Here is a 17,152-nt window from a genome sequence, read left to right on the forward strand (position 1 = left end):
GACAGAGAAGCCTAGTAGGCTGCAGTCCGTAGAGTCGCAAGGAGTTGAACATGACTGAAAACGCACACACATGCTTCCTAAGACAGGGAGTGGTCAGAGTGGCCACCCTCGGAGATGTGCTAAGAGTAATCGAGGTGGGTCTGAGGGACACATGTGGAGCCATCGGGGAAATGGGGCCCCAGACACCCGCCCGGCCTGTACTCATGAGTTCATTTCTCATCCAATCCTTCCAGCCACCCTAAGTCGCTCCTTGCCTCCATCCTTCCACAAGTGTTTCCCTCTCTGTTGGTTTTGGATTCATCTCGCCCCCAGCGAGTTAACCTAAGCGTTTCCAGGCTAATCTCATCCCGCTCCTTCCAGGTCGCCAGCCCCTCGGGGAACTGGGGAGTAATGGGTTTGTCCTCACCCGTGTTTGTAGCGCCTTCCCCCTACGCGTCATCTGTGCTTTTTAATTAATCTGCCACTTTTTCCTCTCTCCTGCTTCCGGATCATTAATAAAGAGATTAAGCCAAACCAGACTGATCCCCAGCGGAGGCTCCGCTGGGACCTCTCTCTCCCAGCTCCCAGCCTTGTCAGGGGTCAGAACACCTTCATGTGGTCCCAGCCGACTCATTTTGAGGCCTTGGGACCCGTGTTCAGAACAAAGCCAATTTGAATTAATTTTGCAATTAAGATAGGGGAATGAGCCTAGCCGGTCCTTTTATAGAAAGGCCTTAGTTTAATATTTCCACCACATTCCATTCCCTTTTGTCATTCGGCTTTAAATTTCTCGCCTTCCCACCTCTCTCCTCTTCCACTCGCTGAACAAGATATAAGGATTATCTGGCAGGATGTGGTCTTTGGAGCCCTTGGCATTCGTCAGAGACTGGGTCATCGCTGCAGCAAGTCTCCAGGGAATGAGATCCTTCTGGCCGCAGCTGGCCAGTGAGCTGGTTCACCCCAGCCAGAAAGCACTCTCATCCCAGACAGATGTGGCTACCCTGGATGTAATGAAACCTCTTGAATTCGCATATTCAATACTTGGCACATTAAAAAGCATTTCCACCTTTGATCTCATGCCTCCTGCCCAAGGAAAGCCAGAACAGAGCCTCTGGGCCTTCTGTGTAAGTCACACCCGGAGTTCCAGCAGTGGGACCAAACCCAGGGTCTGAGGTGGTACATTCACGCCCCACGATGCAAAGCATGCACAGGCACCTGCAGGAGAGATGGGAGGAGGCCGGGTTTTGTTTCGTTCCCTGGGGAACGCTTTGCTAGGGAGTCTGGCAGGAGGAAACAGGAGCGGTGGCCTCAAACCCCTGGAAACTCTGCGGAGAGCTGCCTGGAAGCTTCTTGGAGAGGTGATCAGCTGGCCAGATTGAGTTGTCCTGACTCCAGACTTGGAACCTGAGCATCCTCTGGAAGGTGTGAGAGCCAGGACAGACAGACAGACAGACAGCACAGGGCCTCTGCTGCAGAGCCAGACAGCCATCCCATCTGAGCTCTGCTGCTTGTTAGCTAATTATTAAACCTCTGCATGCCTCGTTTTTTCCCCATCATTAGTACCTACCTCCGAGGGGTTATTACCAAGATGATAGATGCAGTGTCAGTACCCGACCCGGGGCATTTTTGTGTTTGGTGCTCCCAGTGCCCAGGCTACAAATTCACTCACTATAGTTGCAACACGTGGCACTAGTGGTAAGGAACCCACCTGCCAACGCAGGAGTTCGTAAGAGACACGGGTTCAGTCCCTGGGTTGGGAAGATCCCTTGGAAGAAGGCATGGCAACCCACTCCAGTCTTCTTGCCTGGAAAGTCCCATGGACAGAGGAGTCTGGTGAGCTACGGTCTATGAGAGCACAAAGAGTCAGACATGACTGAAGTGACTGAGCACGCATACACAGGTGCAAAAAGCAAGGTCTCCAGGTTTGTGACCAGGAGGTGGCTCGCCATGCCAGGGAGCTAGTCGTGGAGTGGTGACATGGAACCCAGCAGCGACGGCCACCGTCTGCCGCGTGTGGCCCGACAGACCCGGGTTTCAGTAACCTCAGACCCTGTACCTCTGTCCTCACCAGCTTCTTTTGCATTTCAGCTGCTTCTTGCAGACCCCAAACCCTCTGTGTGTGTTGTACACTGAGCCAGAAAGGAGGAATCAGAAATTGCTCTCTTTTGAGTATTTTGAGGGATGGTGAAACCTTGTAGGAATGTTGCTCTGGGGACTGGGAAAACACCATATGTGGGAAAGCATTTCTGAGCGAGGAAAATAGCATCTGCGAGTTGGTTGGGATCTTGGAAAAGTCTGAGCGGGGGAAAGGGGCACTGGGGAGAGTGCAGGAAGGGGGCTTGCCGGGGTCTTTAACAGGTCTTTTTCCAATTATAGCCGAGAAGAGCCTGGGGACCCTGGCCTGCTGCAGAGCCAGGCCCGTATTTTCTTTGGGAGAAGAAGGCAGAGCTGATTGGCTTCCAAACCAGGCTTGGCAGAAGCCCAAACAGCATCCCAGGCCAGGAAGCTGTGTCTTGGTAGGTCTTGCCTGCTGTAGATGCTCATTCAGTAAACAGACCTGGAGACTCCATGACAGTGCAGCCCTGGGCCGGACAACAGGGACTGGGGTATGAGAAGGGTGTGGCCATGCCATCCAAGAGGTGACATACAGACGAGGATAACACAGTAGGACCATTGCTTGGAAGGGGGTCTCTGTACCCTGCAGTCACCACTCGCCAAGGAGCACAGAAGTCTCTCTGAATCGAAACCTTCACTGATGTGCCTTGCCGAGCACTGTCTTTCCTTCTCCACTCCCCACGCCAGGGAGCTAGACCTCTGGTGCCCAGTGTGTGCGCGTGGAGGGCAAGGATGCAGCATCTCTGCTGCCACTGATAACTCAGGTTCATATTGATCCAGCACGTCCAGTGGATCACTCTGTGCCGGGCACGGTGCTGAGAGCTTTCCTAGCAATGTCGTGATCCACCCCGACAGTGACCTTGACCATGCTTGAGCCTTGTGATCTCTGTTGCACTTAAGAACCAAGTCTCAAGCTTCCCTAAGTGGTCCAGTGGTTAAGAATCTGCCTGCCAACGCAGGGAACACGGGTTCGATCCCTCGTCCGGGAAGATCCCACAAGCTTTGCGGCAGCTAAGCCCATGTGCCACAACAACTGAGCCTGTGCTCCACACCAAGAGAAACCACTGCAATGAGAAGCCGGAGCATCTTAACAAAGAGTAGCCTCAGCTCACTTCAACTAGGGAAAGCCTGAGCAGCAATGAAGGCCCAGCGTAGCCAAAAATAAATTAAATTAAATTTTCAAATAATTTTTTTTTAAAAGAGCCAAATCTCCCCTGTCCATCTCTGCGTCATATAGCTGTGTGACCCTTACGCAACTCACTTTACACCATACCCGGTCTCAGCATCCTTAATGGTAAACATGAGATGGTTATCTACAGCCCCTTCCGGCTTCAACATCTGTGTTAGGGCGCATTTTATTAGCAACATTCTTGGGCTTGCTCTGTGCGAAAAAGCTGAAAGCAGATTATCCAAGTGAAGTCTGCAGAAAGCCTTCTGGGTTTTAATGCAGCCTTGCAAATAATCTAGAAACACTTACCAACCTGCAGCTGATTCCAAAGTATCATGACAAGGTTTTTGGACTTGATGGCAAGAGACAGTCTAGATCCAGAAACGAGTAGGACCTGTGCCTAGAGGCATTTGGGAGTTTTTATGTCATTCATTTTGTTCATCTGTCCATCCCCCCACCTTCACCAGTGCTGGCCAGATGTTTCTGCAGAATTTGTGTGCCTGGAACCCGAGGGGGTGGCAGGGTTTGCCCTGGGGCTCCCAGAGGTAGATGGAATGGTAGAAACATGCAGCCTCCATAAGTCTCTGTAGAAAATTGAAAAGCAATAAATCAGCTACAAGTCGGTCTGCTTTGTACGATCTGACCACGGGGTTGGGTGGTTGTTTGCAGTATTGGTGGTGAAATCTTCCTCCCTGATGACCCTGACCTCTCCCCCTACGCCTGTTGCCAAGGAGAGCAAAGAAGATGGTCTCACAGGCCTTTCTCATGGTCCACAACCCCAGGCCCTCCCAGCCAGGTTGCACTAAAGTCGCGGCTCCTGTCCACAGCCCTGCTCGTGTCACCCTGCCTCATGATACCCTGTGGCCTTCGAGCGTCTCTCTTGACGAACACTGACTTTCTACTCCTTTGTTGTTGTTCAGTAGTTAAGTCGTGTCTGACTCTTTGTGACCCCATTGACTGCAGCACGCCAAGCTTCCCTGTCCTTCATTGTCTCCCAGAGTCTGCTCAAATTCGTGTCCATCGAGTCGGTGATGCCATCCAGCCATCTCATCCTCTGTCGTCCCCTTCTCCTCCTGTCTTCAATCTTTCCCAGCGTCAGGGTCTTTTCCAATGAGTCAGCTCTTCACATCAGGTGGCCAAAGTATTGGAGCTTCAGCATCAGTCCTTCCAATGAATATTCAGGGTTGACTTCCCTTAGGATTGACTGGTTTGATCTCCTTGCAGTCCAAGGGACTCTCAAGAGTCTTCTCCAACCCCACTGTTCGAAAGCATCAGTTCTCTGGCACTCAGCATTCTTTATGATCCACCTCTCGCATCTGTACATGACTACTGGAAAAACCATAGCTTTGACTATATGGATCTTTGGCAGCAAAGTCTCTGCTTTTTAATACACTGTCTAGTTTTGCCCTAGTTTTTCTTCCAAGGAGCAAGCATCTTTTAATTCCATGGCTGCTGTCGCCGTCCACAGTGATTTTGGAGCCTAAGAAAATAAAGTCTGTCATTGTTTCCATTTTCCCACTATCTATTACCTTCATACAATTTCATCAAGACAAACCATCTTAGTTCCTACAGCCAGGGCATCGCACAGGGGCCCACACCCAGAAAGGGGACCTTGAACTCAAGTGTAACACTCTGTGGTTACCATCTTGAAATTCTGCAGAATTTTATCTTTGTGGGTTTTGTAAGTGAAGCCACATGGGACCATGGAACATGCGCCTGGGGGTTTGGAGCATGGCTTCTAACATGGTCACACCTCCTGCCACCTCCCTGCCTCTGAGAAATGTTTGCTATTGGCCCTGCAGCCTCGGGAGCTGGTTCTGCCTTCAGCCACCCTCGGTCCATCTCTGACTCACTGCACCTACTTTGTATTCGCTGTGGTGTGGACTCAGGGGAGAGGCAGACACACACAAGAAGGAGGGGGCCCCTGGCCTTGGAGGACAGAGTCTAGTGAGTAAACTGCATCGTGCCAAGAGGGCTGTGACACGTGCCACCACGACGTGGGCATGCAGAGGGGGTTGGGCTGCTGTTATCAGGGGAGCGTGATGGAAAATTAGCTTCTGAACTGGGTGCTGAAGAGTGAGCAACATTTCAGCAGAAGAAGAGGCGATGAGAATGTGCAAGGGGAAGGGTCACACGGGTCATAAAGCTTATTTAAGTGGCTGCTGAACAGTGAGCCAGGCTGCAGATGGGGCATGGGAGCCCAGTCATGATGTGATGAAAAGAAGCACTGGTCTTGAACTGCAGAGACCCCCCTTCTCTGCTTCCTGTGTCTCTCCTCTTCTTTAAACTGCAGTTTGAGGTTTCCTCATCTATAAAATGAAGTGAAAAGTGAAAGTGTTAGTCGCTCAGTCTTGTCTGACTCTTTGCAACCCCATGGACTGTAGCCGCCAGGCTCCTCTGTCCATGGGATTCTCCAGGCCGGAATGCTAGAATAGGTTGCCATGCCCTTCTTCAGGGGATCTTCCTGATCTGGGGATTGAACCCCAGTTTCATGCTTTACAGGTGGATTCTTTACCATCTGAGCTACCAGAGAAACCCATATAAAATAAAGGAGTTGAGTAAATGCCTTTCTGCTTCTAACACCCTTTGGTTCCATACACAGACCACTCCCCATAAAGCAGCCCAATCCATCAAGGCTCTTCCTTCCCACTCACCCTTGCAGTGACCTTCCCAATCTAGACATGGACTCTTATCCCACCTGGGACCTCCATCCACTCACCTCACTTGTTCAGTTTCCCTATGAGCAGGTAGCCTGCATATTCTTAGTTGATGGTGATGGGGCTTGGGCGGGGTGGGTAGGGGCAGTTCATAAATTGTTTTTTGATAGCCTCTCCATCCCAAATTACTTCATGGCATCTGTCTTCTTTTTTGGAAGGGAGAAGGCGGTATAATTCTAGTTGCACGGACGCCATATTTTTGTGTTGTTCAAGTTTCATTTTCTTGGGCCTGCAAGATTGAAGGGAAAAATCACTTTTATGTGGAGTTGGAGTGGGGAGATTAATTATTCCATGGGAACCATTTTCCCAGGATCATGCCATTCCTGGGGGGTATGCATCTCTAGATGGGGGCGGCAAAGCTAGAATCCTTCGCTTAGCCTTGACCTTGAAAGAATCAGCTGTCCAGAGAGTGGTTCCCATGGAAGGAAGATGCTCCCCTTATCAGAGAAACAGGCCGGGAGCCAGGAGGAGGAAGCTGGAGGAAAGTGACAGCAATGTTGCTGGCCTTTGGGGACACCAGAGCAGCTCTTCAGGCAAGATGTGGGAAGAGGCCACATCTGTGAGTCCTGGGAGCCAGTTAGCTTGGGCGGGCTCAGACACAGACAGGTTCTGAGCCATGGGTAAGCAGGACGGCTTTTCTCCTCTTTTTTTTAACTGCTATTTATTTTCATTTATTTATTTGGCTGGGCAGGGTTATAGCACACAGGGTCTTCTGGTTACGGCATGCAGAATCTTTAGTTGTGACATGTAAACTTTTAGCCGTGACATGTGGGATCTAGTTCCCTGACCAGGGATCGAACCCGGGCCCCCTGCGTCAGGAGTGCAGAACCTTAGCCACTGGACCAGCAGGGAAATCCCAGGACTGATTTTCTGTGTCTCGTGCCACCTTTGTTTATTTCCCTTCTCTTCTTCCCCTGGGTTTTGTAGTCTTTCTGGAAATACCCAAGGTGAGCCAAGGGAAGGATTTGATTTTCCACGCTTAGAGCTTTAGAGAGGAAACGACAGAGCCCCGGAGACGGTGAGGCGGCTGCAGTGGTGGTAACAGAATGAGCACCCGTGGCGGGTGGGGCGAAGTGCAGGGCACTGGGGAGGGTCTAACCAGTGGCCACCCCTCCCGCACCAGAACCCTCTCCTTCCAGGGCTGTGCTTCCAGGGCTGTGCTCTAGGGAGGGAGTGACCAACATGAAGGTATGTGGAGATCAGCCCTCTAATTCCACACGGACTCGGCAGAAACCCCAAGTGGAGGCTCTACTATGGCAACAGGACGAAAGCGTTGATGGGTTAAGATGCCACTGAACCAAGGAGATGGCAGAGTTAGAAATAGAGCCATTAAAAAAGGAGCGTTTCATAGTGGGAAACAAAACATCAGACAAGAGAAATCGACAGGGAATCTTGCGCTTCAGGGCAAGTGCAGCCCATTCATTTGAGCTGAGTCTCCACCTTCTGCAGGGAGTGCTTCGGGGGGTCTGCTGTCTTGGGAAGGGGGTGTCTGGGGATCAGGTGGGCACATTGGCAAGCATGTCCATCAGCGAGCTCGGCAGAGAACCCTGACACTCAGGCCGTCTCACAGTGGGTAGTTACAGGGGCAGGAGGACTGCTCTGCCAGACTGGCCAGTGACGACCCCTCTCTGATGCTGCAGATTGAGGGGAAGCTGGCCCACCCCCCAGCCTCAGGGTATTCACTCCTTCCAGAGACCCCAGGGGCCGCAGCGAAGTGGGCAAGAGAACTCTGATTCTTGACACAATTGCAAGGCTGCCACTGCTGCTATGTTTTAACTAGAAACGTAGTGTATGTACCTTTAGAATTTTCAGGTTCCGTTTCTTTGTAGTTTCATGAGGTGGTGCGAGAGGTGGTCTTTTCAGGCTCAAGAGACATTTAAAGAAACAGCAGGATGTCAGGCTCACCCAGCAGAAGGCTACAGACAGTGGACTCGGGTGCTCAGGTGACAGGTGCTGTCCATCCGAGAAAGATCCAGGCTGAATGCCCAGAAGTGACCTCCCCCGCCGCTTTAGGTCCTCGGGAGAGACCTGACTCTTCCAGGCTGTGGCCCTGCAGTGATATTCTTTGTCTTTGTGAGACAGATTATTTTGCCTTCTCTCTCTTACACACAACACACACACACACACACACACACACACACACACACACATCTCTTTCCCTCTCACCCAGCCACACTGCTGGAAGAAGGATTGTTGGGGTGAAGGCACCTGGATGTCTAGGAGAGTAAGAGGGGAAGGCGAGAGGAATAGACAGCCTCTGTCTCTGGCCATCACAGGGGCGTTCTGATGTTCTCCTTGGATGGTGGTACTCAGCTCTCCATCCTGCCTCACAGGGATCCCCAGGCTCAGATATCCAGTCCAGGAATGACACGGACGCAGCCGCCACCACCTGCTAGTAACACACGTGTTTCCTTTTCAGATCTTACAGGTGAACAAGGTGATGTCCATCTTGTTTTATGTGATGTTTCTCGCTTATCTCCGTGGCGTCCAAGGGAACAGCATGGATCAAAGGAGTCTGCCGGAAGACTCACTCAATTCCCTGATTATCAAGCTGATCCAGGCAGATATTTTAAAAAACAAGCTCTCCAAACAGATGGTGGACCTTAAGGAGAACTACCAGAGCACCCTGCCCAAAGCAGAGGCCCCGCCCCGAGAGCCGGCCAAGTCGGAATTCCAGCCGGTGACGGCCATGGGCCCCGAGCTGCTGCGGCAGCAGAGACGCTACAGCTCGCCGCGGGTCCTGCTGAGTGACAGCACCCCCCTGGAGCCCCCTCCCCTGTACCTCATGGAGGATTACGTGGGCAGCCCCGTGGCGGCCAACAGAACGTCGCGGAGGAAGAGGTACGCGGAGCACAAGAGCCACCGGGGCGAGTACTCCGTGTGCGACAGCGAGAGCCTGTGGGTGACCGACAAGTCGTCGGCCATTGACATCCGGGGACACCAGGTCACGGTGCTGGGGGAGATCAAGACCGGCAACTCCCCCGTCAAACAATATTTTTATGAGACGAGGTGTAAGGAGGCCAGGCCTGTCAAGAACGGTTGCAGAGGAATTGATGACAAACACTGGAACTCGCAGTGCAAAACCTCCCAAACCTACGTCCGCGCGCTGACGTCAGAAAACAACAAACTGGTCGGCTGGCGGTGGATCCGGATAGACACGTCTTGTGTGTGTGCCTTGTCCAGGAAGATCGGAAGAACATGACTTGGCGTCTCTCCCCATATATAAATTATTACTTTAAATTATATGATATGCATGTAGCATATAAATGTTTATATTGTTTTTATATATTATAAGTTGACCTTTATTTATTAAACTTCAGCAACCCTTACAGTATATAAGCTTTTTTCTCAATAAAATCCGTGTGCTTGGCTTCCCTCAGGCCTTCTCCCATCTGTTTAACCTGATTCTGTAACCCAGCTCCGTGGAGCTGCCCTGTAAAGTCTGTGTACACCACTATTTTACTTTCAGTATTGTCAAAGGCCGTGACTGTCGTTTTAGTAAACTTGTTGAAATCGGCTGATGTCAGAGTTGTGTGTAGACAGTTCCGTACCCCCTTTCAGGATGCATCATGATTGATTCATTAATCAAAAGAACTGGTACCACTTCTGCCGCAGGGATGCTCAGCGGCTCTTAATTCTGGCCGGCAAGCTCACTGTCCGAGAACCTCCTCACCTTCCTCTGCTGTCAGTTTTTGCCAATTGAATTATGATCTACTCCGATGTTATAGTCCCAGAACAATAACAACGAATCTGACAGTTTTCATTTTGGAAGTTTCTTTTCAGCTCGTTTGTTGTTTGGGGGTTTGAGATGGTTAAGGGTTGAATTTCTTTTTTTTCTTTTCTTGGCTTCGGTTTTTGTTTTGCTCTGTGTAAAAGTGGTTTTCATCTTCCGAGGCACATAGGAAAATGTTTTTTTAACTATTTGCAACAGAAATAATTGTAGAGTTACCCAGGAGCAGAAGTGGATGGTGAGTCATCTGTGCACAGAAGAGAAATGTGGTCCTGATAGATTCTCCAGGAGTTTCTTCTCCCTCCCCATCCTCTGCTGACTCTTCCTGCAGCCCCAGGGGGAACTGATGATAAAGGCCTGTGCTGCAGGAGGGAGTCAGACCTTGGTGCAAATTCCAGCTCCTCCCTGTGACTGTGGGCAGGGCTTTGAAGGCACCCTGAGCCCAGATTGCCTGGAGTCAGAGAGTCAGATATGGGGCTTGCCTACCCCACAGGCTGCCATGGTTAGGCCCCATAATCATGATAGGCATCTCAGAGTCCCAGCATGGTGTAGATATTCAAGAACAAAAGTTCCTTACCCCTCCCTCCTCTCCTTCTCCTTACTTAGGTATTGTGCTCCTCTCTATGGTTTTTGTTTTAGGGTTTCATTTTGTTCTCCCCACACCTAGCTCGATTGAGATGTAATTGACATGTAACGCTATGTAAGTTCAAAATGTGCAATGTGATGATTTGACACATGTACATATTGTGAAATGTTTACCACCGTAAGGTTACTTAGCACATCCTTCACCTCATGTAATTGCCATTGTTGTTACTGTGAAAACATTTTAAATCTACTCATTGCTACTTTCAAGTATACAGTACAGTATTGTCGTCATGGTCACCAGGCCGTGCAGGGTCCATTCAACCCCCCAAAACGTCTTCCTCTTAAAATTTGAAATTTCTGCTCTCCTCTTCTTCCCCATCCCCAAACCCTGGCAACCGAAATTCTGCTCTGTTGCTTCTATGAGTTCAACTTTATTGTTGTTTAGTTCAGTTGTGTCTAACTCATTTTCGACCCCTGGATTGTAGCCCACCAGGCTCCTCTGCTCGTGGGACTCCCCAGGCCACAGTACCAGAATGGGTTGCCTTTCCCTTCTCCAGGGGTTCTTCCTGACCTAGGGATGGAACCCAGGTCCTCTGCCTTGCAGGTGGATTCTTTACCACTGAGCTACCCACTCTTTTAGTCTGCTGTACTTGAGCTCTGTATCATTTTTGGTTGACTTGTCACTTTGCATGTGAAAACCCCAACTGAGGGAATCTTCCAGGTGCCTGCTAATCCTAGGAGTGTCCACAATAACCCACGGGGTCATTTGGTGGTGGTCACACCTGTCCTGCCAAGGCAGACACTAGTGATGCCTTTCAGGCACTTTTCCCCTGGGAAAACTGGAACACCTACCCACCCACCCCTCCCACTGCAGAGGATGAACTGGGCAGCAGTTTGTCCCCTGGGGTCTGGAGCCTAAGGACTCCAGTCTCCAATCTGGGCAGAGGCATAGGGTACCCACTAACCCACTATGGACCCTGCATTCCTGTCCTGAAACCCTGTCTGGTCACTTCCCTGGTTTGGCCTGCCTTCCACTAAGGCCTGTGTGTACCCTCTACCTGAAGCAGCCTGCACACATACCAAACAGAGTCTGTGTCCTTTATGGAACATGAACCTCTTGCAACAGGCTCAGCAAACAGCAGTGGCTTTGATGAACAGCATAGTCAGCCCACACTCAATTCTGGATGCTCAAAACTTGAGGGCAGGAAGTGAAGAACTGACTATGTGCCCGCCACAGACTGACACTGTCAGACTCTGCCACCCCCGTGAATTGTCACAAATGTGTGGAGGTGGCGATTGTCATCTTGTGTTTACAGGTGATGAAACCGAGGCCTGAGGATTTAACCTGCCCGATGATTTAATTTAACCTGAGCAGGTAAGTGGCAGAGGGAAGACGAAGTCCCTGTTTGAGAGATGACAGGACTGTTTCCTCATCACTGGTCCCCCCACCCAATGCAGCCTTGCATCTTGGAATGAACAGCACAGTCCTAGGGAACTGGAAAGCTTGTTCTCTGCATGGAAACCTGCGGAAGCTCTTGCTTCAGGAGCCTATATCAAGAACACAGTATGCTTGCCCATAGGATTATTATTATTGCTATTTAGAGGCTGTCATGTCCAACTCTTTGCAACCCCATGGACTGCAGCCCACCAGGCTCCTTTGTCCACGAGATTTCCCATGCAAGAACACTGAAGTGGGTTGCCATTTCCTTCTCTAGGAGATCTTCCTGACCCAGGGATTGATCCTGCATCTCTTGCATTTCCTGCATTGGCAGTTGGAGTCTTTACCACTGGGCCACCAGGGAAGCTCACCAATAGGATCCTGCAAGACTTGTAATTGGCCCATCTTGATTCTCAGGTTGGAGTTAAGGAGCCCTTAGGTTCCTGTTCTGTAATGTCTACTGCACATTGGTTTAGGGCCTGTCTGACTGCCTGGGAAGACAGGCTTGGGTGACAGAGCCCCAGAGTCCAGCCTGGGAAGGCACAGTCCCTAAATAACAGGGCTGAGTTCCCCTGGCCCTGCCTTGAAGGGAAGGAGTTTGCCTCAATGTCAAGAGCGTGTCTGGAGCAGCCTGCTTCCAGATTGAGTGTACTTATGGGCGAGAGTGAAGCTGGGGCTGATGAAAGCCAGCCTCGGAAAAATTCCAGCTTCAGGCCATGCCAAGCTCTGCCCTCCTCATGCTGGGGGGCACAGTTCCCTCTCAGCAACTTTCCTGGCATCAGAGGACATCCAAGTCAGCCAAGGCCAATATGTTAGGTTCACGGGCCTGGGCAGATTCCTCCAAAAGGTCTGCAGCAGACCTTGTGCGTCTGGCGCACACCTCTGCCATTGTGAAGGCTGATGGCTGAACTCGTCTCTGAGACAGGAGGGCCATGGAGGGCAGGGGTCTGGCTCCTGGAGATGCCCTTGGTGTCCATCATCCTCCCCGGCACCTGATTTCTGGCTGGAACTTTGTTAAGCAGAGAGGTGTGTTGCAGGGTGAGGAGCCTGGCTGGATGACAGGCAGGTTCTAGCCTGGCTTTGTTGTCAGTGGCTGGCTGCATGACCTTGGCTAACTCACCCATCCCAAGGGGATTTCAGCATCTTGAGCTCTTACTGCAGAGAGGGCCAGTGTCCAAGCTGTCAGTCTTCTTTTCCTTGATGGATGCTCAAAAGCTCTGTTGGCCACTGGTGGAGGCTTCTTTGTATACTTGAATAAGGTGCCTCCCCCCATGCTGTGTGAACTTGACCAAGTTACTTAACCTCTCTGAGCCTTTGTTCCCTTGTCTTAAAAATGAGGGGAGTGCCCAAATCATTAGATCATTTTGCAACGTCATGAAAACAGCCCGTTCCTGGCCTGTCAGAAGCCCCCTAAGAGTGACCCCCTGGTGAGGCTTGGGGAGACTTTTAGGAGCCCTCACTCTGGAAGTCTAGGAGGAATTGCCCAACTTCACAGTGGACAATTTGTCTTAATTAAGAGTCTAAATCACCCACCCCCTTGGAGGCACTCCCCAAGTTCGTGTTCACCCACTTCTCTTCCACGGGTCCCTTGAACTCTTTTCAGCAGAAACACAAGCAGCACAAGTGATTTTCTGAAGAGTCAGGGAGGTTGGGGCTTGGAGGGGGGGTGTTCCTTCTTGAAAATTTATGGGACAGCTTTGTTTTCGTCTTGTGTGTCTGTCTGTCTGTCTCACGTCCAGCAATGTTTTCTCCACGTTGGTGATCAGGGTTTGGCGTTTTTTAAGAACTTGGTTGTTTTTCTCTCCCCCATCCATGAGTGAATGAGCCTGTATGTCTGTTTACATCTGCTTTTTAGTTCACTGAGTCTGTGTGGAAACCTTCCACTGAGGCTCAGAAAAACCATCTGCGTGGTATGTTTATCACCTCCGAACACGTGTGTGGGAATGAGTCCGTGTCCTCAGTTCCCGGCTACCTGGAGATTTGTCTGACTTCACCAGGAAGACGGCTCCCTGGGCTTCCAGCTCGGATGGCCCCGGCCATGCAGAGCCTCCTGGGTTGCCCTACCAACAGCCTCAGCAGGCATCTTTGGAGGCCTGATGGGCAGCCGATTATCTGGAGCCCCCTGCCCACCCCCACGACATGGCTTGAGGGTCCTAAAAGTGCTCTTTGCGCAAAACCCAGATGGAACCACAACCCTGAAGACTGGTTCTCTGCCCTAGAACCTTCATCAGCCTAACCCCTGCCTCCAAGTTCCCACCCCCAGATCTAAGGAGACCCAGACCCTTTATACACATCTTCTCAAGTTACTCCTCCACAGGCTGCTCATGAGGCACCCGTGTTTTCATGACAGGCTGAAAGGCAAGTGCCTCTGGGTTGACCAGAAACCCCGGGCTTTTGTCTAGTTCCAGATGAAGGATGGCCTGGCTTGGACAAGCCAGGGAGGTCACAGGCACTCTCAAGGGCCGTGGGTTTGTTTCCTTCCACCCTTGGCCTTGTATATATGGTACAAAAGGCCAGTAGACCAAGCACAGATGGTCTGAGCTGGGGGCCAGGGGAAGGGAGGGCCCAGGAGATGGAGAGGCAAAGACACACACATATCAAGAGAATTTTCTAGAAGCTGGCTACCGCTGAGGCGTCTGGCTGAGTTGAATTAATGCAGGGCTCAGTAATGACATTGCGTGTACAGTTACAGAAACCTCAGTGGCAAGAAAACATAAAAGTTTATTAGGAAATGGTGAAGCACAGTTTACTGGGTTAGATGGCTTTTCACATGGAGATACAGGGAGGTGGGTTGACGTGCATGCGTGTGTTTGCATGTATCCATGTTTGTGTGTGTGTGTGTAGCTGCTTTGATTTCTCAACCATTGATGTATTGCATTTTTTTAAGGAAAGGTAATGCTTGAAAAGAATGTTCCGGAACATGAGTCTAACCTTTAGGAGACTGAGCTGGTAGCCAGCTGGGGAGCATATGGAACAAACATTCTTGGGACTAGAAAACAGGCGGGTTGGGATTGAGGATTTACAGGCAGAAAAGGCATCAGGCAGTTTCCAGCAGCCTAAACAGAAGGGGCTGAAGCTGTGTGCTTTCTGATTGGGCAGGGAAGTGCTGGAGACTGGTGCTGGGGTGAAGGGCTGAAAGGGAAGGTCAGCCTGAAGAATAAATAATCACAGTAGTGGTTATCACGTACTGGCTGCTTCTTCCCTGTAAGGCTCTGTGTGTACACTCCAGGAGTTTTAACTCTTTTGTGCCATTGAGGACACAGGTTAAGGAAATTTAGGTAACTTAACCAGAGATGGTACGGCTGGTAAGGGGACATGCCCAGAGGAGAGCCTGAGAGGTCTGGAAGCAGTTGCTCTGAAGACCACGATGGGGAGGATGCTGAGTGCCTTAGGAGACCTTGACCTGAATTTCGATGAGAGTGAGATGAGTGGCAGGCATGTGGCACAAGGAAAAATTAACAGATCAACACGACAGGGATTTCCAGCAATTGTTCTACCCAAGGGAGACGCCAGACTCACCAGCACTGTGGCTCACAGCAGAGGGGACTTGAACTGGATCTAGAATCTTCATGCCCAACCCCCACAAACCCCACCTGGTAACTAATCAATCACCATACTAGCTGGAAAGTGATTGTACCTTTTCCCTGAAGGATAAAAAGCAGCATGGCTGAAATATTTGGATCTTTTGCAAAAGAATAAAAGACAGGAATTTCAAATTGGGACAGAATTTTTTATCCTCCCTTACAACAAAGGTTCGTCTAGTCAAGGCTATGATTTTTCCTGTGGTCATGTATGGATGTGAGAGTTGGACTGTGAAGGAGGCTGAGTGCCGAAGAATTGATGCTTTTGAACTGTGGTGTTGGAGAAGACTCTTGAGAGTCCCTTGGACTGCAAGGAGATCCAACCAGTCGATTCTGAAGGAGATCAGCCCTGGGATTTCCTTGGAAAGAATGATGCTAAAGCTGAAACTCCAGTACTTTGGCCACCTCATGCGAAGAGTTGACTCATTGGAAAAGACTCTGATGCTGGGAGGGATTGGGGGCAGGAGGAGAAGGGGACGACAGAGGATGAGATGGCTGGATGGCATCACTGACTCAATGGACGTGAGTCTGGGTGAACTCTGGGAGTTGGTGATGGACAGGGAGGCCTGGCGTGCTGCGATTCATGGGGTCGCAAAGAGTCAGACACAACTGAGCAACTGAACTGAACTGAACTGACAATCTTTTATCCATTCAATGCATTTCTAAAATCCTTTTGAACACATATTAGGCAGCAGGAAGCTTCCCTGATAGCTCAGTTGGTAAAGAATCCATCTGCAATGCAGGAGACCCCGGTTCAGTTCCTGGGTCAGGAAAGATCCATTGGAGAAGTGATAGGCTACCCACTCCAGTATTCTTGGGCTTCCCTGAAGGCTCAGCTGGTAAAGAATCAGCCTGCAATTCAGGAGACCTGGGTTCAATCCCTGGGTTGGGAAGATCCCCTGGAGAAGGGAAAGGCTACCCACCCCAGTATTCTGGCCTGGAGAAAAGAGTCGGACACAGCTGAGTGACTTTCACTTCACTCACTAGGCGGCAGGCACCCTGTTCAACTGTATGGATTCGGCAAAAGAGATGTCATCTTTCCTGAAAGAACAGTGAATAAAAAGGATGGGACCTTCAAGTATAACCACTGCAAGTATCCTTGATAACACTCACATCTTCTCCATGAGCACCTGCCCACAAAGAGTTGGTGCTATTTGGGGGGCTTCCCTGGTGGCTCAGATGGTAAAGACTCTGCCTGCAGTGCAGAGACCCAGGGCCAATCCCTGGATCTCTGGAGATCCCCAAGATCCCCTGGAGGAGGGAATGGCAACCCACTCCAGTATTCTTTTTTTTTTTTTTTCTAATTTTATTTTATTTTTAAACTTTACATAATTGTATTAGTTTTGCCAACTATCAAAATGAATCCGCCACAGGTATACATGTGTTCCCCATCCCGAACCCTCCTCCCTCCTCCCTCCCCATACCATCCCTCTGGGCCGTCCAGTGCACCAGCCCCAAGCATCCAGCATCGTGCATCGAACCTGGACTGGCAACTCGTTTCCTACATGATATTTTACATGTTTCAATGCCATTCTCCCAAATCTTCCCACCCTCTCCCTCTCCCACAGAGTCCATAAGACTGTTCTATACATCAGTGTCTCTTTTGCTGTCTCGTATACAGAGTTATTGTTACCATCTTTCTAAATTCCATATATATGCGTTAGTATACTGTATTTATGTTTTTCCTTCTGGCTTACTTCACTCTGTATAATAGGCTCCAGTTTCATCCACTCCAGTATTCTTGCCTGGAGATGGACAGAGGAGCCATTCATGTCCTTTCCATGAGCACCTGCTCACAAGGAGTTAGTACTGTTTTAAAAAAACTAATTATCTGATAGA

General features: G+C 50.3%; 1 protein-coding gene across 2 annotated transcripts in view; it reads left to right on the forward strand.

Annotated features, from left to right (window-relative positions):
- The window catches only part of NTF3 (neurotrophin 3), a 76,822-nt gene extending 67,204 nt beyond the window's left edge, over nt 1-9,618 (forward strand). The window contains exons 1-2 of one of the 2 annotated variants that reach the window (XM_070370100.1): nt 2,365-2,495; nt 8,399-9,618. In XM_070370100.1, coding sequence (XP_070226201.1) covers nt 8,420-9,181 — 762 coding nt within the window. In that variant the 5' untranslated portion in view covers nt 2,365-2,495; nt 8,399-8,419 and the 3' untranslated portion in view covers nt 9,182-9,618. Of the gene's footprint in view, nt 1-2,364; nt 2,496-8,398 lie in introns of those variants that run through there. The other variant, XM_070370099.1, reaches the window with a different exon arrangement.
- Nucleotides 9,619-17,152: the final 7,534 nt, after the last annotated feature.

The sequence above is a fragment of the Bos mutus genome, chromosome 5 (assembly GCF_027580195.1).
Source record: "Bos mutus isolate GX-2022 chromosome 5, NWIPB_WYAK_1.1, whole genome shotgun sequence".
In the NCBI taxonomy this organism is placed as follows: Eukaryota; Metazoa; Chordata; class Mammalia; order Artiodactyla; family Bovidae; genus Bos; species Bos mutus.